This window comes from Botryllus schlosseri, chromosome 3 (genome assembly GCF_051294905.1).
Source record: "Botryllus schlosseri isolate E-star chromosome 3, Bs_hap1, whole genome shotgun sequence".
Classification (NCBI taxonomy): domain Eukaryota; kingdom Metazoa; phylum Chordata; class Ascidiacea; order Stolidobranchia; family Styelidae; genus Botryllus; species Botryllus schlosseri.
In genome coordinates, this window is record NC_137238.1 from 5,532,625 (window position 1) to 5,556,768 (window position 24,144).

Consider the following 24,144-nt stretch of genomic DNA (forward strand, 5'->3'; position numbering starts at 1 on the left):
ATACATTATCAGTTTCGTGTAATGCAGTACCACAACCAAAACATCAATTTTTACACCCTTCAATTTAAATCAGCGTATCAATGACAACGGTAAATCTCGTGTTCAATCACATCAACTTTCACAATAGAATTAGAATCGTGGAAAGTCATAATCGAGTCACGGACGCAATGACATTCACCAGCTGCGAATAAACCCTCGATTTCTTTGAGAGATAGCGCTCTATTCCAAACATGAAATCCTTGCATCTCGCCAAAAAAGCCCTGGTAGCGATTTTTGGTATTTGGTGGTCCCGGATTGGATCCGTTTATTTTCAAATCCTGATCTTGACCGAAAATGAGCACACCACCTCCATTTATTTGTCCGGATCCCTCCTTCGTATATTGCCGATCTCCTTTTTGCGTACCATTGACGTAAAACATAGCCGAATGGGAATTCAATACGAGGCAAAAATGCGTCGAATGCGTGATTACCGGTAAATCGCTTTCAAACGTAGAAGATCCCATTTCGGAATTCACAACCAGACTTGCCGAGTATAGGGAGACCGTTGCGGCGTTGCAGCCTTTCGAACCTTCGGCGCAGTAGCTCATGAATGTACCTTTCACGGGGTGCTCATGATCTGGAGATCGAAGCCACATGCATGCAGTCAGTGACGTCATGCGTGGTAGAGTGCCACGATATTGAACGTAATCAAGATGATCTTTCTCCGGAAATGTGAATTGAGAGATAGAGCATCCTGAAATATCAATGGTACATTTCTATTACAGGAATGCGTGCCCTAGTTTAACTATTAGTGATGTGGGTGTAAATTGCTCCTTTTATACGCTGAACGAAGTTATAAGGTATATGTAAGCTAAATATTTAAGCTTAGATAGGCCACCACAGCGAGAACAGTTGAATATGAGAATGAGAATGTTTAACGATTTATAGTTCGCTGCTTTTCCTAAGTTGATCAGTTGATCACGGTAAAAGTTTGCAATGTGTCAGGGAGGGTCATTATTTACTAGGAGGCGTAACTGTTGTTGGTTTGTACAAAATTGTAAATTATAATTCTTAGGCTACATGTTACATGTTCGCTTTACGATACTGCAAATGCTTCAATGACGGTGAGGCTGATAACGGCAGAAGATTGCATATTTTTGAGATCTTTACTCCGCCTTTAGAGATAATGATCAGGTGACGGAAAGAGCGTATAAAATTAACATGTACCATTGTACCTTTTACTATTCTAAGATACTCGAAAATAGATATTTTGACAATGTGATAAACGGCTCACCGCCTCTGTCGCTACAGTCCGGATCAACCAGTCGAGATAAATTGGGTGAGATGACTGGATGTGACGTGACCTATATAAGGTATTTACAATGTATCTTGGTTATGAATGTGTTTTCGATATGCTGCAAAGAATTGTTATTTACACAATCCTCCTAGTATAAATATGGGAATGGTTGGGGAACTACCTGCTTATACCTTATGATCCACACTTCTGGTCCAATACTTATTCCTCTAGTCTCGCTAATGTTGCTTCACTGCATTCACGGCGATACGACACCGTTTAGGCATGGTGAGGCAACTTAATTCGACCATCTGCCGACCCTCAGATCGCGGCAGGAAAACACAAGTGCTGGCGTGTGCAGTAGGCCCTATGTCCAGGCTATCCTCAAAAGCTCATGTGCGGTTGTTAACGTTAAGTCTCGGGGCTTAGCCCAACAGAGTAATCTTTGTTTTCCGCCAAGTCACGTGAATAGTCATTACATGAAGAACATTTAGACAAGCACATTTCATTTCATGATAGCTGGTTATAGTACTTTGATCGGTGATACGACTCACCCATTATTAGCTGAGTTGAAGAGTTAAACACTGCCGAATAAAAAACACAGAGTAAATGTAGGTATTGCAGATTGCCTCGGTGCATACACGGATTATAGCGTCATCAGATTATGGCAGGGCCGGCCAACTCGTGGCCCGCGAGGAGGTTTTGAGTGGCCCGCGAGGAGATTTTCGATATTAGGTACATTATCAAAAATGGATTGCCCAGATTGTGAACTTGCAAGGCCAGCCAAAAATTAGATTAGCCTGTCCGCAACACTTGTGTTGATGACTAAAATATCAGTTCCGACGCATTGGCAGATCCATGGGCCGGTCACAATTTTGGTAGATCTTCGTATATTACAACAGGGTAGACGGTTTTGCCGTAGATTTATCTAAAGTAAAATTTTCTTCGCGCTTGGCGCAATATGAAGTCACTCGATTTCTTGCTTTTAATACTGTTACGTAGCCTATTCCCTCCTGAAGATGGAAAAACGCCCAATGTACCAGATTCAGTCTACAACTATATTCGATGTACGAGAGAAAGTATCGTCCAACATGCGACGTTGCGTTTGCGCTCGCAGAAAGACAGTCAACGATGAAACCTAGGCACAAAATGTTTGACGCAAGTTGGCCGAAGTTTTCGGTATCGATATGTCCAGACGCCGAGCAGTCATGTCCTTGCAAACGGAGCCCAGCGATTAACAGCAGACCCGCAATCTACCGAAGTAACAATATTATTGATCCATGTACTTTGAAATTTTTTCGCGCGCGGCGCGGCTAGTGGCCCGCGCAATGTTTCGACAATAGTATGTGGCCCTTTGGCCGAAAAGGTTAGCCACCCCTGGATTATGGCAACCGGCGTACTCTGATTACACAGCGCATTTGTTCGTTAAAAGGTAAATACGGTATTTTAACTTTTCTGATAATCACTACTGCCACTGCTAGACGTCATAATGAGCGATATTCGAATGCCCATAATCGATTCGAAACCATACGATTTAAATACTCGATTTTGCTCAATCCAATGTTACAATTTTATATCAATCTGCTCTTAGCTTTTGGTTACACATCAGCAGTTCGATAAAGGCAGTAACATACACTACCCTATACTTGTATTTTGATATAATTCGGTAGTATTCACACTATAACCTTTTGGGACTGCAGCCGCGGGTGGTATCGACTTTGCTGCTATAGTTTTGGTTGATGAAGAGATGAGTGAGCGACTGTCGTTTTCCTTTATGGTAGTTTCAATAGCAATGATATTTTCAGCTTCCCTTCCGAGTGTTCTCTCCAGTGCCTGCAAACCAGCCGCGTCTGTAGATCACAGAACTTTAGTTGAGATAAAATATGGTAGCCACGGATTGAGGTGGATAACGCGATTCAAATGTGGTGGTCGCCCGAAAAATACTTTACTCTGACCTTGTTACAGCACGCAATTAGATTTGCGCTTGTGATTTCATAATATCCTAGCCGTCTTCATCGCGCACAAGATACGACATGCAGGACATTTATGTAAACGTCAAATGCCCCATAAGTCACGCAACAAGGAGAAATAATCTTCAACCCGAAAGTAATGTCGACAAGGTATCATATTGACTCACTTGAAATATCCTGTCAAAACAATAGATACGAAGATCGAATGTCATTATCGCTATAAAGAAACCAAAGCTGAGCAAATGCTGATATGGTAAATTATTTACACTCTTTTAAGTCAATATATAATAAATGCATCGTAATAAACTCCCTTATCAACCGTTATGATTTGATATTCCCGACTTACTATTGTGATTTCCCTTTGCCCACAAGTAGAAGTTGATCGAGTGCGGTCTAAAGAATGTGATTAAAATGTTGATTAGATTTTGCTTTGGCGACAACAAATAATTAGCTGGGTATTTATACATAATTCAATTTGCAGAGTCATAGTGATCATGGTCGGCTCCGTTCGGTTAACGTATGAACAAGTCTTAGCGCTTGAGGCTGATCGGTCAGACGTTATTACCAGGGTTGTTATGTCTCGAGTCATGTTTCGACACGAGTCGCATTATTTCGTTGACTGTAATTGACTCGAGTAATTTTTGCTGGCAAAATGAGTAGTGTATTGACTCGACTGGTGCTCAAGTCATTGCATATAGTCCGACCAAGTCATCTGACATGACAATTTCTAAATGGCTTATTCAAGACTCATATAGCAGGACCAACAATTGAAAAATAGGCTCAGAAACTGTATATTTTATCTGAATGATTATACAATGTATAATATAAATGCTTAGAGTGGAAGAAATGAGAAAATTTTGTTATTACACAAACGTTTCACAGAAATGAGAAGAGTCAGGCTTGAACTCGCTATAAAAAGTACACAATAAAACTTGGACTCGAACTCGAGTCTGAACACTAAGACTCGGACTCGACTCGCTGCTGCCTGACTTGGACTAGGTCTTGACTCGGTGCTAAATTGAAAATGACACGACTTGACTCAATTCAAAACTATGACAGTCAAATTGACTTGTGACTTGATTAAAACCCTGATGGGCACATAATTCGCATCAGAGAGAATTTCATAAAAGCCTTGAGCTATGGTCTATATGCCGGTAGACGCAGAGTAAGCAACGAACGTACACGGGTTGCGACGTAAGGTGAACATAAATGGCGAAACCACGTTTTATCAAAACAACATCAACAATAGTGACGTGAAGTAATCATAGGAATGCGCGGACATGAACGAATTACATTTAAAGAGTGTATCCGTCGCGAGACGCGACACTCGTTTCTATATGTCCATCGGCATCACGGCATCTCTTCTACTTGTTATATTGACTCGCATATAAAGAAGGCAATATGAATAAATTCCTTCTGTACTACTGAAGCTCCGAAGCGACAATCCGGCGTGGCTCGTTAACCACACGGCCCGTCTCATCAAGTGCGATGCCACAAACTTCTTTTTACCAAATATGTCACACAAACTTATTATTTACCTCCGAGATGGAGCATGAAACATGCGCACAACGCTACCACTTTAAAGTCTGTCATTGACCGATTTGAGCACACAAGATAACTTGCAACTTTACAATTTATTGCATTCTGATGGCATACAAGCCTGGATGCACCACTAATGGTACTAAAGTAACGTTTATTCCGGAAGAAAGCGATCATTTCCTACGATCAGTCATTGCATAGGCTACTTGACTGACGATCATATTTACGGAGGTAACCACAGCGACCTGCAGCCGCTTGATTCCTAACATGATGATTCCCATTCTGTAAGTGAAATGGTTACTGCGACACTGTACTTGAATTCGCCGTTTCAAGGTCGACAATCGAGGCAATCAATGGCACCTTAATTCAATACTTGATGGCTTTATACATACCGTAGTATTAAAGGTTCGTCTATAAGCTCCTCCTCGCCATCCGCTTCGCGTAAGATATATCTTACAAAGCCTGGAATAAACGTAGGGCATCCTTTAAGTCAGTGGTTCGAAACCGGGGGGAATCACCACTGATAGGGAATTCAATGGATTATGGTGGAGAATAGAGGCATTAGTTAAAAAGTATATGCAGGATAGCCTAATCATGGGGACACCTGCGCGATGTCCTTTACCAGTTAACTGCTCTGGAATGTATGTATCGAAAATTATAATTAAAAGTGAGCCTTAGAGAACACCTAAATGTCCTCCTTTTGGGGTATCTGTCCTCCTTTTGTCTGAAAAGGATTTAAATTCCACGACAACTGCGACTACGACGCGGCGAAAATCAGAGTTCTGTGAAAAATCCGGAGCCGAGTCAAAGTAATTACGTTTTATTAAGTCAACATAATACTATCAGTCGAAACAATTTCAAAATCACCAGTTTTTTTTAGCTTCCAGAATTTATATAAAGTCTCCTCTTTTTAGATTTCAAAATATGGTATAACCCTACTTAAAGGGTATATAGGAGAGGGCAGTGGGGAATGAAGACTCTGAATAAATCTGAAGTAGGGAATGAAGACAATAAGGTTGGGAACCACTGCTTTAAGTCGACAGATCAGGAATCACCGAATGAATATCAGCCTGGAGTAACATTTCATTCATGTCGAATCACCGTGATTACAACCACCACCACAATAATAAAAACAACTTTTTGTTTTAATATTTCTTCCGCGACGTCTTTCTTCCTATCATCAAACATTGAACTCAGAGGCAATGTTCATAGTAGCAGCACAGAGGACGAGCCAATATGTTGATACAGGTGTTTTGACAGATATATGACCCTACTCCCAAATTGCGCATAAATAACTTCAACATGCTTCAATAACAATCCTACAACAAAACTTCTATGGCTACACTGGATACGTATGTTCCATTGCAAACCAAAATAAAAACATGATTTTCAAAATTTTCACTGCCGTCATAGACAGGATTCGGCCAATAGAGAGATGCGTGCAAACTAAGGTCGTAAAATATTTTTATTCATCAATGTCATCATTATAATGGTGTTAAGAGTTCCCACGCTTTATTGGCCGAATGACGTTATTATTCTCATGATATCGCTGTCTGATGCATGGTTGAATGAATGTCAAAAGCTCCTAAAACACTGAACCAATCAAACATCTGACGTACAGCTAAATGGCGTTAGACTCTAGTTTCAAAACCAGATTATTAGGAACTGAATGTTGCATAATACATAATGTATTTTCGGTTTGTAGATGTACCAATCATTTTGGTATATTTTATTGCAGTACAGCTCTTCGAAAGATCCGCAAAATAATTATTTGAAATAAGAAATAGCATTTTCATCAATCGTGTTCGGGAACATCTATTTGTAAAAGGTGCAAAAACTCCACAACTTCAATAATCAACATCAAACTAGGGTAATTAATAACGTCCAAATTTATCTATATCAGGGGTGGCCAACCTTTTCCGCCAAAGGGTCACATGAGATTTACGAACCATTGCGCCGGCAGCTTGAATGTTGATAAACTTTTGATAGTCGTCCGATAGAAACGAACCGAATGAATTCGATCAATAAATATGTTGCTTGCATATATTTGGGGTAGCCTCTGTATACCTTCGGGATCATTTTGCAAGGACATAATTATTAGGCGTTAAGACATAGCAATATCGAAGGTTTCGATTAACACGCCTCTATCATTTTGCGCAAATGTTTCATCGCCGACAATCTCGCTGCGAGCGCACAAGCGATGTCGCATGTTGGACGGCAGACTATCTCCTAATTACGAAAATAGTTAGACTCAATTCTGTAAATAACATGTATTTACAATATACAGGAGGGGTTCCAATACTAAATGCAAGAAATCGAGTGACAATAAATCATGCGAAGTGCGGAGAAAAATTTCAAGTCAAATATATCTGATACGAAATATTCTAGTTGATGGTCGTATAATCAGGGCTGTGGAGTCGGAGTTGGAGTCCGTGGTTATATTTACTGACTCCACAGCCCTGCCTCTGTCACAAATTCTTAAATATGCTAATTACTCCTTTTGCGTACAGAGACCATCTCCGTATTTAATCACTGTACTTTTTGGCCTATGCCATTCACCTTTCACGGACCTTCGAAGGATCACGGACCCTAATTTAAGAATTATGCTTTAACCGCTTGTTTTGTGGCTTCATACAAACTCCTGTCAATTCTTTTTGACAGTTTTATAAGAAAAACTCATAAAAATCTATATTTTCAAAACACCATGTTTTTAGCATTATAAAATTTTTATGTTTGGTACCCGAAATGCCAAAAATAACACGGCCTGCTTACGGACGAGAAATTGCAATAGTCAACTGTCCAGGAGGGGAACTAAAGGTGTGAAAATGAGAATTGTTAGGTGATTCTAAAGTGCACAGAACTTAGTGTACCTTGCAACATGATTGCCGGCGGAAAACGAGCGAGACTTACACAAATCTTGTTAGTTGACGGTCAACTACAAATCCTGTTCCTCTAATTGAGCGCTGGCGTTGGCGATTTTGAAGGGGCGGGAACGCTCATTGTTTGGGGGGGGGGCACTGACGGAAAATGGCTTCGCAGTAGATTATGATGTAGTAGTAATAGATATCCTTAATGAGTATTCAGAGCAAAGTAACATTCCTCAGAACATATCAAATCTCGAAATTTTTTGGTCGCGCTACGCGTCGACGTATGCTACGTATCTTTTCATAAATGTAGTGGTTTATTATAGTTCATATGAAATGGATTGCACGTACTTTTAGATCGCCAATTTTCCGTTAAAACACTACCGTCACGCTTGCGAGGGTTATTTTCAACAAAATGTATCGAACTAGGTATTATATCCTGCAGCGCACAGCGTCTAGATATCGAAGGAGACACAATATATCACTTTTAAACAGAGGTCTCAAACTCAAATGTGCTCGCGGGCCAATTTCATACTTTTGATGACGCCGCGGGCCGCACCACCCATAATAGGGATATTCAACGCAGAATTTACTATTTACCTATTGTGTTATTCACGCTTGACACGGAAAAAATCATATTTTCAAATATTTGAATAAATTGTTTTTATGCCGGGCAATATTTGTTCAAATAATGAGTTATAGAAATCATGCGAGAGGATTAATAATGATCATGACATCGTCTAACTGTCGGGTTTTAATATTGCAGCTAGTGGACCTCGGACGTGCCACAGTTGTATGTAGAATATTTTAAAATCTATACTGAAGATTGATCTGATAGCAGAGCATTTAAGCGGTGTAGCCTAATCCGGGTTATGATACAGTCGTGATAAGGAGGCTATTGTTACTATGTCACTGCCAAAGTCAAATTAAATCAGCGTCATATTTTGCCTTCGATTATTATAGGAACATATCAATAAGAACTTGAATATAATCATTATTGAGCCATAGTAATAGCATTGTTTCTTAACCTTAGCGATCGTACCCCTCGTGCTTCCAATAAGATTTCTCGTAGCACCTGGACATTTTTAACACAATTTCCGATTGTACCTTTATTAAAATTAGAAAGCCCATACACGTAAAATGGCGCGTAGCGTGAAGACCATTTTCCAGTTGAATAAATTGGTCAGGAAAATATTCCACAGCATATAGGCCTAATTCCACAATGCATCTCGTACCCCCCGATGTGGTGCTCCGTACCCCGAAGGGGTCTGCGGACCCTGGTTAAGAACTCATGGAATAAAAAATGTCCAATCGCTGATGAATTCATTGGTGTTACAGCTGTGGAGCGTACTACTATCTTACTCGCCACCAATAATAACGTGGATAATGAGATCGGACAACACCCAGCATGTAACCAACTATACGTCGCGGGGGTCACATAATGCCGGTGGTTGCCATACTGACCTGATTAGATAGCTATATATTCCCTACCCAATGTAAGCTACGACCTTTTGATACATTACCATTCTCCATGACAGTTTCATAGATTGTTGCATCCGTAGGATTGCCAAGTCACCGTTCCCAGTCACAAGTCCTTCTCCGATTTTAACGTTTGACTCGACTCAACTCGAGTAATTTTCATTTAATCACCCAGTCAATCCGAAATCGAGTAATTTTACGAAAGATCGCACAAAACCAAATCACAATTTTCAGTCACGAATCATCAACGGGTCATGTTTTATCATCAGGAACTACAAATGTGACGTATAATAGATGATCTGCTACCGCATGGTAGCTCTTAAAAGTGATGTGATAGTGTAATTTGTTGAAATTTCAGTGTTTTATAGCAGTTTCAGGGTGAACTTCAAGTTCTTATATCTAAAAAAAGATATGCGGCACTGGAATATATTGTCGAATACTTGAAATTTCAAAATGTCGCGGCCGCGTGTTTGAGACCTCTGCTTTTAAAAGTGAGAGCCCCTGGTACATAAAATATGCGTTGAAGCTTTGTGCACGAAAGAAATAACTAAATATTCTTGTATTTGAGAGCTACAAAATTAAATCGTTAGAATATTTCTTCATCGCATCATACAGGAAGACACTATTGAGTGTTGTGGTCCACAACTTCACATTGACGTTAAATATTATGAGTTGATTGGTTTGGAATACATTCATCATAAAATTATTACCTGGACACAGTACTAGATTCAATGTCATCAGATATATGCATTCCATTCTCAGTTAACTTACTTAGTCACACAAAGCACTGAAACAAAATCTAATACCATTAATTTCCCCTTAATATACATACAATTACTATATGGTTTATTATTGTCGATTTGGCCTCGAGCGCGACCTCTTACGAGGACCGAAACAGCTGCAACTCAAACCCAATATCGCGATGGGGAAGCTCGAAGGGTGCCATAAATTATATCGGTGAATGAACATAAATTACACTTCATCTCTAGACGACTCCCCCTCGAAAAAATACGCATAATTATAGAAAATTGAAATAGGCCCTTCGGCGTTTGTCATTACCGCGCCACCTATACATAATATTTGTATATCACGATATTTGAAGGCGGAGAACTAACGAAATTTGATGTCGTAAGGTAGCTAATTTTAAACTGTCGTAACTTGTTATCGTTATTATGTCATATAACACTGTTCCAAGTATCAAAGCTATCACTGACGAGGTTGTCCAATGAATATCGTTAGTGAAGATGATCAAACAGAACGAATATGAGCTTAGCATAACATATATTGGTATTTGACAGACTTTAAACATAGCGAAAAGTAATTATGTGAGTGATAAAATGTGAAAAAGTTTACAAGTAGAATTATTATTATGTCTTGAATAAGTAGTTTTCAATCTACTTTACACCTTTTTTCGTGATTTTTTACATTTTATTTTTCATTAAAATTAGTATTCATTTTACAAAAACGTCGTGTAAAGGTAAAGTACTTGTACATTTCGGAGTACTCAAGTATAAGTTTTGCCCGCTTGCCCTATACTATCGAAAACATGAGTTAACTAACATCATCTCGACTCATGTGGATCAATAATTTTTGAAACTCAGATATAGCGTATCAGGACTTTGTGAATTTTTTCGATTAGTTTATACTCCGAATTTTATTTAAAGCTGAAACTGTTAAGTACTACTAGAAGTGTTTTAAAATGTGAAAAAAGTGTGCAAGTAACAATACTATTATGTCATGAATAAGTAGTTTTCTATCTACTTCACATATTTTTTTCGCGCTTTCTTACTTTTTATTTTTCATTAAAATTAGTATTCATTTTGCAAAAACGTCTTGTAAAAGTAAAGTACTTGTACATTTCGGAGTAGTCAAGTATAAGTTTTGGTCAGCTTATTATATGCTCAGTATATTACATGTCAAGAATTGTATAGCATTTTATGTGGGTGGTCTGCGAGTGCTCTTCATTGAATGTCCGTGGTCGACGATAAGTTTAATTCCGACAAATCAGGCCGGTCGCCAACATAGTGTTACATGGAATAATGGAATAGGACCTCAGTTGTATTTTGTTGGTTTACGGAAGCGACCTAATGATTAATACCTAAAAATGATTTACTTAACTACATCTCGACTCATGTGGATTAATAATTTTTAAAAATTAAAATATAGTGTATCGGAACTTCGTGAATTTTTCGATTAGCTTTACTTTTCACCTAACTTGTTGTCTGTCGTTATATTCATCAGACTCACTTTCATGCGGCTAATTTGTCTCTATCGTTATAACGTTGGGGATCGCGTACCTGCAGCGAAAGTGTTTGTTTAATTATAGCGCCGAGAATCGCGCGCCTGCGGCTATTCCGTCGGCATTTTAGTACTGATTTAATTACCCTTATACTCGGCATGCAAAAATTATGCAGGCATAATGAAGTCCTATTCAGTTATACTGCGAGATGATAATAAGTCAAAATCGCATTTTATATTAATTAATTAGTGATGATGATGTTGCTGCCCAATCACTATGATATATCATCATAAAAACCATCCCTACTTCAACGTTGATGAGTGTTATCTGAGAGCTCATATTATCCGCGAAGATACAAGTCCTAAATACACAAAATAGAATATCAAGAAAATATAGTCTTGCATATAGACATCATAGTTTTCGAAATATATGTATAATCTGAATGTTATTTATTTGTCGAAAGCAAGTTATTATCAAGTATCGGAATTTAATCACTTTTACAAAATGTACCCTTAGGGCATGAAAATAGGCGTGGCAATTGGATGAGTATTAGTCCTAAATACACATAATAGAATATCTAGGTAAGTATCGATAGTATAGCGGCGAGCGATGCTCATACACATGACAATAGTCTTGCGGTGAGCGATGAACGTAAATAGCCTGACGGGCGGTAACAATAGCGGATACCGCTACTATTATAGTGGCATATATAGAGTCACAATGTAAAAGTCGAAAATGGGGGGGGGGGCGGCGGCTTTTGTCCTCCGGCTATGACAACTTACTGCTTAACAGCAACGAAAATAATTCGGACTATATAATAACTGGAAGTTAATGCTGAACAAACCAAGTATTCCGGCAGGGTCATAAGTTGTATTCCGTTGAAAAGAGTGTGCATTAAACTTGAACTGAAGTGTATTTGATGTGGATCAACGGTACTTCGGCATATTGCATTATTGAAACATAAAAATAGCCCGAGTTGCAATTTAAAATCGATTAAGAACTTCATGTAGAAGTAGGTATATCACGTAACTGCAAGCTAACATGAAGTATAGAGAATGTTGTTTGGATATTTATTGAACTTTGGCAAATTTTCCTCGCGCTTGCCACGATTTGTTGTTGTTGTGTATCATGATATTAATATGGGTGCTACTCCGCCAAGAAAAAAAATCGCATAGGCCTACTTTATAGAGATAAGCACTTCGGTGTCTGCCGAAACGTTGACAGCGACGTTTCGGCGAACATGTGACTCAGCACTCATCGAAGTGTGCTGCCAAATGACATATTCGACAAAACTCCTGAGCTAATCCATCACATAACCCTTTGTTGGCGAATCAAAGAGAGAACAGTACTAGAACTAGTTTTATTACATGTTTTTTTGATCACTCCTTTATATTTTGAGCAATACTTGATAAAAGTCGCAGTAGGAAGTTGCAGGAAAAAATAGTAAAAGTTGCAACAAGTTGCAATATAAGAATTTCAAACAGCTTAAAATATCGCACTACATTAGGGTTGCCATACGTCCGGAATTTCGCGGACATGTAGGGAATTTCACTGCTAAAACTGTGTCCGGAGGAATTTCTAAAATATGCCTTAATGTCCGGAATTTTGAAGGCTTGGAGTAAGCTCATAATTTGTCCTAAATCAACATAAACAATATTATTTTTGGGAAATTTTATGCTACATGATATTTTTCTTCGCGCTGCGCGCGATCTAGTGTCACACGTGTTGGTTTTAGTATGGGGATTACCACCCTCGTAAAAACTGCGACCAAAAGAAATAAAAACAACATTCATTTGCAGACATAAGTCTAATTGTAATCGCAATATGGTAACCCTACACGACATGCATTCTGAGTATTTAGGAAGCTTCGGAAAACTGTAACCAAAGTTGCGAAAACTTGCACTATTCATCACGTCTTACAGTAAATGTACCTGTGAATGGTATCAGATCACCTATATCCAATACATAGGTTATAGACATAATGCATTCAATAACTTTGAAGGATAAAAGCTCCGTTTCCTGATCAACCGCGTTCGCGATTCACATACGATTACAGTACTGAGTTCGTCACTAAAGGTTATGCGTGTATAATGAAATGTATGCATAATGTGCTGCACTTGACGTTCTTGGAGGCTCTGGCCCAAACAATCGTCTTCCTTGAACTCAACAAATATATGCCCCCCCAAACCAATCTTTTTTCTGGTTACGCCACTTCCTCATATAGTAAATTATTTCACACGACTATACGAAGTGCGGTTGACTCACAGTACAGATACGAACGTAATTGACAGCGATGTGTTTATGGTTCTCAATTTCGAAAAGAGGACACCAAATGCTAGTCAACGTATGACCTCGAAGCCATCCATTTAAAAAACCATTAGCTTCAGGGTCGATTTCCTCATTCTAATTTAGTCTCGAGCGAGCTATCATTTGTGAAAGCTGAACTTTACTGATCACGATGGCCGCGTTTCCACTGCTCTCTGCAACTTTGAAATTGACTGCCTTGATTACGACAGTTACCTGTTCTTCTGGTGAGTAGATGACCCAGATTCATTTTCTATTATTTCTCTGCTATAGTCATAGGGACTCTTGGATGTACAATACGTCAGTATACTATTGAACATATATATTTATTTCATTTTGAAGGTAAGTGGGATATTATCGGCAGGCATTCGTCAGAGGTAATCGTCAGCAATTATAATAGTGAATTTACAAGAAAATTGTATATCAACAATATTATGACCAAAGATGAAGTCACCTACATTACATTTTGAGAAATGGAGGCCGAAGCTCCATATACTATTTGTTATTATGCGTATACATGAACTCCTTTTGTTTGCACAAATCAGAATTTTCATAACAGTCGTCTCCAAGGTCCACAAATGCGAGATTGAACGTCATCTTGCTACTACGGGAAAAGTGTCGTCTGTGTGATTTTCTGTACAAATTGGTTTATCGATTAAATGTTTGACAACTGCAGAATTCACAACGTTACCCTGTTCGGATTCAAGTTATGCACGCACATGCATGAAGCTGCAACGTGCAATATAATTGGGATTGCTTTCGCACGGATGATGGAATAGGAATCGGAAGTAGGCAGTCAAATTCCATCCATTTTGGTGGAAACAGCGTTTAAAAAACTACCCTTTCGTATATCAGTGTGCGACTTACCGTGGCACCTTTGTCCTCCACAACGTCAATTTTTCATCTAATGATAATAGTTTTGATGTTGCTGAAATAATGTATTTAGAAATACATTTCTGGCATATTTTCACGTGTGAGATCCTACGAAAGGCACCAAGATTACTCAGTAGGGTGGTTCAAAAATATCTTTGTTCTCCGGATTCGCCGATGAAATTGGCTTAATTGTGCTCTCATATATATTTTATCTAATTCATGAACGTTATCGCAGGTTTTTTCCAGACTAAAAAAAACGCATCGAGAAACCCTCATCCTCCCTTCAGACATGCCTTGAATACGATGTTTGGTCTTGTCGAAGTTAAGAAATTTGTCACAGGAAATACTATTATTTCGAAAAATTGTCAAAATTTCAATTGGCTGTGACTCGGCTCCTGCTGGTTGGATTTGAGCCAAACTTGGTGCGCAGCCTTTTGTTATGCAACCTTGAAATTTAATGTGTGAATCCCAGAAATCTAGAAAAAACTATTTCTGAACAACTCAAGTACTCTATATAGATTGGATGCCACGATATAGGCCTGCTTTATTGATATGTAGAACAGAAACTATGGTGGTCAGAGCGCGGAATTTTGCTATTTAATAGAATTACTATCAAACTCGACGTTGAAATTATGAAAACCATAATCCGGAATCCAAGCTGGGACAAGGCAATATGGATCAAATCTAACGAAAGCTACTTAAACCAATGCAGGTGGGGAGAGTCAACAGAGCAATTCTCTCCTCCAGTTTTGATTTTAGATTAATTCATTGTTACGCCATCATCAAATCTCTGAACGTCACAATAACACAGGAGGGTTGTGGCATATTAGAAACCTACTCTGTACATTATGGAAATGTAGTCAGTAGAGTTAGTAGCTTGATTAAAATATCGTGTTCAGACGAATCCGAACCTTATGAAGTTTTGAATTATTCCAAATAACTATGTATACACCAGCATAAAGTAACGAAGATGATCCACAGTAGGCTATGATATAGAAATGACCACACACTACATTATATGCATTAGTTCTACAATATATTTACACATTTCAAATAGCAAAATCATGTCTTTCCAGACATCATTTACTCAACGTCTACATGCGGAACAAAGGATATCAACATAGTAAGTTGATTACATCGAATCTTGACAGTTATCATTATTGTTTTTAAACTGAAAAAATGTAGTTCCCGTTTCTCCACTCCATTAAGTTGATATTATATTAAATCATAATATTTCCAGCCCACACATGCCAGTGGTAATTATCAGCAACTAGCAAAGAGTTTCATGTTCTGTTTATGGTTTCTCAACAACGTCACTGTACCCATTGAGGTTGGTGAATATGAGCTCAAATATCGATTTATATGGATGTAGCCAATCAACTATTGGTAGAGTATGTTCTGTTTGCGTGAAACACCCTTTAGGATACTAATACACCATATTCGCCAAATGTTCAACTATGAATTTCTGTACTTATTTTGACAGGACATTTCAAGTGAGTCAATTTTCTACTTCATCGGTACTAATTTCCGTTGGAAGTTATTTTCTCTTAAGTTCATGGCTAATTTAATAATGTTGGTCGCACCTAAAGCATGTCTCAAACGACGATCATTAATATAGTCAGTTACTCACTTCTGACAGCAGCAATTGTTCGAACAGACGCTGAGAGTTTGCAATTACTGGAAAGAGCATTTACGGGGGCTGGTGGAAATATCGTTTCCGTTCAAACTCGCATAGCGAAAAAAGAGGAAGAGTCATCAATCCCCGTTCCCTTTACCCTAATTACCAAAACACAGTCGATTACGACCGAGACAACATCACCTGCAACAACAGTAGCAAGAGAATCAAGAATAACAACAACGACAGCAAGAGGAAGTGAGCCGGTGATAACTTCAAAAGCACAACAGCATAAAGGTAGGCGAGAAAATAGGTAGGCGAACATGTGAAGATACATAACGATCGCTCGTCATTACCTGAAGACCAATTACATGTCACCGATTAAATTTAGACAAAACATAGGCCTGCATGTGTATAGCCAGCGTAAGAAAATTTTAGTGCTATTTCGGCCTTTTTCTCAGTCCATTCGACTTCATCTCAATAATACCACCATACCATTTTAATTTAGAGACACATATTGCATTACTCTTCCCTTGAAATCGGCACTTTTCTGCCGATCACCTGAATTTTCCCTGAGAGCCGCACACCCAGACGTAAAACAGACACAAAATCGACGTTACAGACAGTGGCAGAATAGATGGAGCTCGTCATTACCTAGCCCTGATGAAATTCCACTTAGACTGTATGATGTTGATACTGACGCTTTCTTAACTTCGCTTAAACGCCGATTGCCATTGAGTATGGTTGGTACAGCTATCCGTCACCGGGCAACCACTTCCTTACATCCCTATATATACTTACATTATGTTTGCCAAGCTGTAGTTTGTAGTTACCATACTCGTACACTCAATGCCGTAGCTGCCGCACCCCAAAACCCTTCATTTGGGGGGTGAGCTCGAAGGGGGGCCAAAATTATTTCGTGAATAGACATATATAATTGAGTATTTGTTTGGAATTTTATGCAATTTTATCAAAAAAGATTCGCCTCATTTATTGCCTTATTTCTTGAATATTGGATATTCTTCCCCTGAGAAAGAATACGCATGATTTATAAAAATGGGCAATGTCACTGCGCCATGACGCACCAATGCATATTAGGTTGACGGCCATGTAACATGGGACTCCAACAAGTGTGACAGAACGATCGGCAGCGAGAGAACCTTGACCGAAAAGGACTTCTCTTATGGCAGGGATGGCCAACCTTTTCGACCGAAGTGCCATATACAACCGACGCCCCATAGCGCGAACCACTATCCGCGCGAAGCGCGAAAATTCTTGAGAGTATTTAGTTCAACAATAGGGCAACAATATTGTTACTTGAGTATATTGCGGGCCTGCTGTATATCGCTGGACTCGGTGCCACAGGGACTAGACCAGGGGTTCTCAAAGGGTGGGCCATGGCCCACTGGTGGGCCACAGGAGCATTTGAGGTGGGCCACAGAGTTATTTCGGAAATTTTAGAAATAATGTAAGTGTAGTAATATTTGTTGTGTTAATCGCTAAAAAACCTATTCATATTAGTTGATTATACGTAGGCTACATAAAGCTTTTCATCCGACTCTGATGAGACGTATAGTGGTACGTATGGAGTCAGCATTTAAAGTCGAAAATGGGAGGCAGAAACGGCGGCTTTTTCAACAGGCTATGACTACCTATGGCTAACAGCAACTAAAATAATTTCGCGTATTTAATACCTGGAAGGTAATGCTGAAGTAACCAAGTGTTCCGGCAGGGTCATAATGTCGTATGCCGTTGAAAGGTGTGTGCAATAAAATCGGAATGAATTGTAATTGATGCATAGATTTACTGTACTTCGGCAGGTCGTATTATTGTAAGTTAAAAATGGCCATAATTGCAAATTATTAGCAACTTCTGGTGGAGGTATACTGCACCACCGCAACGAATAGTAATTGATTGAGGATTCAGCGGAGCGCATTAATACTTGGAGTCTGTTTTAAATGTCATGCCTGAAAATCAATGTACGTAATGTAAGAATCACATGGATTGAATATTCCGACATCGCAACTTCAGTTGGTTCAGTACGTGACATTGTACATTGTACAACATGCATAATAAGAAAATCTTCCTCCACTCCTCTGTAGTACCCCATTCACCAATGGAATGTTTGAAGCTGGCCCCGAGTGATTACACTATTCCCCTCAATTGTGGAGCTAAAATCCCAATCACACAGTGTATGCGGGAATTCGATCATTGTGTTTCGCGAAGCGCATGGAGAAGCGGACGATCATAAAATACTTTAGCATATGATCTACCAGAGCCGTAACTGCCGCACCCAAACCCCCAATTGGGGGAGCTAGAAGGGGCCCAGCAAAATTATTTCGTTGGTCGTTTGTTAGAAGATATTAATTCAACTTGAAAATTTCCGTCGCGCCACGCGCGACTTCATGCCACGAAATGTTTATATTTTAATGTCACAAGTATATTAGGCGAAAAATTCTCAATTTTAGAGGAATAGGAATATCGGTGCCGTCGGTTACCACGCATTGAACAGGATTATTATTTTGAGATTAGAGGTGGGCCACAGCACATTTTCAAACCGGAAAATGGGCCACGGCCGAGAAAGGGCTGAGAAACCCTGGACTAGACTATTCGGCGTCTGGACGTATCGATATCGAAAGCTTAGGCCAACATGCGTGAATCATTTTGTGCCTAGATTTCACCGTTGACGGTCTTTCTGCGAGCGCAATCGCAAGGTCGCATGTTGGACGACGCTTTCTCTCGTAATTGCGAATATAGATATACTCAATGTGGTACATAAGGCGTTCTTTCATTTTCAGGAGGGTGTAGCAATATTAGAAGCAAGAAATCCAGTGACAACATATTGCGGGAAGCGTGACGAAAAAAAATACCTTAGGGATATCTGCTGGAGAATATTATGCTTTATTGTAATGAACGAATATCTAACAAAAATCTGACTGATATTCCAGTCGTCACATCCCAAGTGTTGCGGCTAGACTAATCAAATTTTTTGTTGGGCTTGCAACTTCAAAATCTGGGCAATCCATTTTTGATAATAATACTAATTTCGAAAATAACCTCGTGGGCCACTCAAAACCTTCTTGCGGGCCACGGGTTGACCGGCCCTGCCTTATGCTGACCGAAAAGTTCGATATATATACATATATGCTTAATTCCCCTAAATGGCTGGCGAAAAAACTTCCTGTACCGTCAATCTGGACCCCACAAGACAAATGCCATCCTGCAGGAAAGAATTATTTGCCAGTGACGAAATACTAATTTAAAACCATGTGCTTCTTTTAGTATAGTACGTTTTGACATAGCAGACAGGATGTCACGAAATAACATCATGTAACGAAGTCATTATACCAACTGGTCAACCCAAAGATGTTTAATCATTATTTACGGGCCCTATAATTAATATCCAAGACACCTCACTCATCTCTACCGGTAAATCTGATTACGTGAGCAGACATAGGGAAAATTGATAGCATGAGGCAATTCCCGATCATAATAACCGATTAAATCATAAATTATGTAAAATATTCGCGCTTGGCGCTTTTAGCCCGAATAATCCGACTCGTTAAACAGTACTACAATTCTCGCTGACAAGTAGCGGATAAAACATATAGCGTGATGGGGGTCCAGGGGGTCCGTGACCAACATTATTATTTTTTGAGGGGAGGGAGTACTGACGAAGTGCTGTTTCGGTCCTGTGTACACTTATATGTAATGACGCAATTCGAGTCACGGCATACCATACGTCATTTATAAAATCTCAATTTCAGCTTGCAACGTTTCTTTCTTTACATTTACCGCACACACGCACAATGATTACGTGTTGTACGATGGCAGTTTACCTGAGATGTCATCACTCACCGTATGCGCCTGGATAAAGCCTGCCAGCGGAACAGCCTCCGTGAAAGGGTCGCTTATAAGTTACTGCGTTAAAGGCGCTAGCTATTGCAACACCTTCTGGGTGCTTCTGCTCTCAAATAGACAATTCATGTACGTGTTTGTTAACTCGGTAGTCCATAATTTCTCGAGCGTCCCCTATATTGAGACACGTTCACATTTATGCGTGGTGGTGCAGCCAAACGACGTGGGTTTCTACATCAACGGCGATGAGCCAATGAATAAGATCGACCGTGCAGACTCAAAAAATATTCCAGCGGGCGGCGTACTGATCTTGGGACAGGATCAAGACGGTGAGATAAAGGGTCGGTCACCAGGCAAACCGGAAAATCCGGCACAGGGTCTCCGTGGTGAAATAGAAGGGCTGCGTCTGTGGAAAAGAGGTTTGAGCACTGAAGAGATTGCGGAGGTGTACAATGAGGAATGTCACTGCTCGACATTTGACGAATCAAATTCGATCTTGCATGGACACGTGACTGCACACTACGACATTTGCAATGGTTGAAAAGACTACTCATCTGTTTATATGTAAGAAAAAATGGACATTCACCGAATAGTGAGTCCACGCTCTTGGCCATCGTTTGCTAAGACACGTGATCAAGACTGAGGAATTCGCAGTTATTTCATTTCGGATGATAATTGTATATACAGTATTTTACATTCCAAATCACCATAATCGTGGGTGCGTATCAACAATGAACAACAAAAGAGTCCAAACAACTGTTAGGAGGATTGCTCATAGATATATTACACTGTTTTTTTTTTCGCCAGGACTTCCTAGTGCTCCATCACACCACGTATTCAGATAATATATATGTCGATTATTACTACTTTTCGGGGTAATCAACAAGATGTTGCCTAGATTTTTGTCATGTTTCAAGGTCTCTTTCACTTCTACCTGAGCAGTACTTTGGAATACTTATTGACTTTTGCAATTAGGATTTCAAAAAGTCGGGAGTAGTCTAGGGATAAGATTCCACCATTCTCCTCATTTAAACTGTCATTAGAATTGCGTGAAATAGACCCTGAATTACGGTAACTGAATGTGTGTCTTCGAAGATTCTATCAAAGTAGGGTAGTATGTAATTATAGTCGTTTTGCGTTATCCCAGACCCCGTAACCAAATATACTTAGATAAACACTGACGTCTCATACGTCTCAAATTGAATGACAAAGCTTCAGAAGTGACGAGTGCCTGATTTACCTTTGATTGTTATCGACGTAATTTAATGAAAAAATCACTTCAACAATCAAACTATATCGACTTAGTTCGTTACTGACCCCGTCTTGTTTGTAGGCACGAATAGGCACGAATAGGCTCTTTCCTGAACCGCGAAATACGGATTTAAACTAGTTGACTGATAAGATATGTATATTTGACGAAATGAGTGAAATGAAATATATGTTCGGCGTACGTACAATTTGTCATGCTTGCACACGCGAAGCTTTCAACTGAACCCCATCTGAAGTTGTTTTTTTAACACGACGAGGAATGTCAAAAGAAAACCCCTGGATCTCCGGTGGAAGGCTGACATTGTCTCTCGTTGTCTTTTACGAGTCTTCTCAGACATATATCCAACCAATCACATACCTATTTTGCATATCTTGTTTGTTTGTGGGATTTATGATGTTTGTCGACAAATATGTGGTTATTTATACGAGACAAATTTTCTTCATTTTGATTCCGTAGCTGTCGGCTTGTAGCCCGGCCCAAATCTATGCTTTGATAGAACACCGCTTACACGGATGAGATGGCAAGGAGGAGCATAGATAAACCTTCAACACGTAGGTAGTAATTCTGGAGTCGACATCAGTTAGACCGGAACCCGCAACCCATTAATGTTGCAGCTGTGGATTATAACACTGCGCTGCGCCAATATTTTGCATCAATAAGATGTATGTGAATAGTCCTATAGCCTACATGTTAATTGTCGAGAGTAGGATATTTAAACTGCCGTACCTTTTGTGCAAAACATGCTATCGATCTGAGGTCTAAAACACGCGGCACGCGAGAACAGTTTGTGCCGTCCGCGACGTCTGTTTTAATTTTCAAGCATTCAACAATATATTCAACTGCAACATATCTTTCTTAGGTGTGAAAACACAAAGTTTACCCTAGAACTATTCCAAATAGCTGGTTCGTGGTACAGAACTTGAATATAGCTTTCAATACAACATCCATTGTAGCAGTAAATTTATTAAACTCGAAGACTTTTCGGGTGCCTCTTTTCAAGAGTTATCGGCACACTGAAGGGATTGTTTGAGCGTATTAAGCAGCATATCCCAAAATTGATTCGGTCAAAAACATGCGCAAATGATCGCACGGAGCTCGCACGTCAATGCAAATTGGCTGCAAAAACAGACTGCTATGATGATTACCAAGCATATGCTTCGTCAATCGGTCAGCATCTGAGCGAAAACCTTGCCTGTGCACAGCACTATGATGACAATATGTTCACTGTCATTGCGCGTGGTAGGTCTGTGTTTCATTTAAAAGTGTTGGAGTCCACTATTATTCAGTTGAGCAAACCTATTTTATGAAGACAAAAAGATTTCCTCTATAACCTACAAATTTCTCATTAGTGCGTGTTGTTCCGTGCGTGTAATTGTTTATTTACAAATTGTGCTGCTACTATAGTACCGTATGTCCGTATACTTCGTAGTTTGTTATTGTTGCCATTGATACAATGCGAATTTCATGGTCTGTGATTTTGATTGTTGCGTCATACTTTGCCTTTTTGGTTTTGCTTTTAAACCTGTTTAAATCCCTTCAGTGTGCCGATAACTCTTGAAAAGAGGCACCCGAAAAGTCTTCGAGTTTAATAAATTTACTGCTACAATGGATGTTGTATTGAAAGCTATAGAACTATTCCAAAAACGTGAAATGTCATCAAACGTCACTATCACAACACTGTCAAAAGCTATCATGCGGTGGAAGATCAGCTATTATTTCACATTTCTAGTTCATAATGATAAAACATGGCCCGTTGATGATTCGTGACTGAAAATTGTGATTTGGACTTGGGCACGACCGTCCGTAAAATTATTCGAATTCGAACTCAATGGGTAATAAAATAAAAATGTTAAATCGCAGGACTTGTTACTCGGAACGCCATGACCCGGTACGGCCACTGACGCAACAGACCATCAAACTGTGTTAGGGAATAGTAATGTATCAACAGTTAGTAGCTTTCGTTGTGTGTAGCGTATCTAATCAGGACAGCATGGAAGCCACTGGAATTCTGTTGCCCCATGATATATATAGTTAGTGACATCCTGTGTGATATTTGATCTCTATATCCATATTATTATCGTCGGTGGCAAGTAAGAGTGGTGCGATTCACAGCTGTAACACCAATGAATTAGGCTGTAATCGGACATTTCTATTCGAGGGATTCTTAACCACGGGTACGTAAACCCCTTCGAGGTACAAAGCATTAGTGGGTACGAGATACATTGTGGAAATAGTCCTGTATGCTATCTAGAGCTTGAAATTATTTTGCAAACCGACAAAAGGCGTATTATTTTCTTGACTAACTTATTCACCCGAAAAAAATTCTTCGCGCGATGCGCGATTTTATTTGAATAGGCTTTTTCATTTTGATATAGTTGCAATCAGTTGTGTCGAAAATGGACAGGGGTACGATCGCTAGAAATGTTAAGAAACACTGATATCGCTATCACTCAATAATAATCATTATATATAAGTAAGTTGTTTTTGATCAGTTCCAATTGCTGATTTAATTTGACCTTGGCAATGAAATGAACATTAGCCTAGTTATCGGGACTATACCAGAAATCCGGATTGGGCTTCACTGCTCAAATGCTCTGATATTAGATCAATACTTGGTGAATTCCAAAATATTCTACTGGGGTCTACGATACGCATCGTAGGCCCCGATTCCACCTATAATTGTGGAACGTCAAATGCCCGCTTGCTATAATAACACTGGTCAACACAGTTTTTGTTGACTTTGATCAGGCAATTGATTCTGACTAACTTTTGGGCGCTGAATTCAAAAATAACTTCCGTTTTTTCTCTATCACGTCAAGTTTGTAGGTTAGGCACCCCCAACATTGCCTCAAAACCCACA

At 39.4% G+C, this 24,144-nt stretch overlaps 2 protein-coding genes and 1 long non-coding RNA gene across 4 annotated transcripts in view; 2 read left to right on the top strand and 1 right to left on the bottom strand.

Moving 5' to 3' along the window:
- The window catches only part of LOC145435498 (uncharacterized), a 64,416-nt gene that overhangs the window by 30,545 nt on the left and 9,727 nt on the right, over nt 1–24,144 (top strand). The gene's annotated exons all lie outside the window — the stretch shown is intronic.
- On the bottom strand, nt 483–4,954 carry LOC145435662 (uncharacterized). 2 transcript variants are annotated; one of them, XR_013913942.1, is made up of 4 exons: nt 4,782–4,954; nt 3,229–3,636; nt 2,959–3,123; nt 483–733 (listed from the first exon to the last, which is right to left on the bottom strand). It is a non-coding gene; the product is annotated as an uncharacterized LOC145435662 (long non-coding RNA). The 2 variants fall into 2 exon arrangements; XR_013913941.1 differs by having other exon boundaries at nt 2,959–3,636.
- LOC145435663 (neuronal pentraxin-1-like) lies at nt 14,798–23,590 on the top strand. Its single transcript, XM_080312952.1, has 2 exons — nt 14,798–16,453; nt 19,924–23,590. The coding sequence occupies exons 1-2, from the start codon at nt 16,132–16,134 to the stop codon at nt 20,553–20,555; spliced, it is 954 nt and encodes a 317-aa protein (XP_080169078.1). The 5' UTR covers nt 14,798–16,131; the 3' UTR covers nt 20,556–23,590.

Bases quoted from the DNA above. Each gene is read 5' to 3' on its own strand.
- LOC145435663 (XM_080312952.1), top strand. From the start codon at position 16,132: ATGTCTCAAACGACGATCATTAATATAGTCAGTTACTCACTTCTGACA. The intron at 16,454-19,923 runs GTAGGCGAGAAA...TCTCAATTTCAG, and splicing joins AAAAGCACAACAGCATAAAG to CTTGCAACGTTTCTTTCTTT.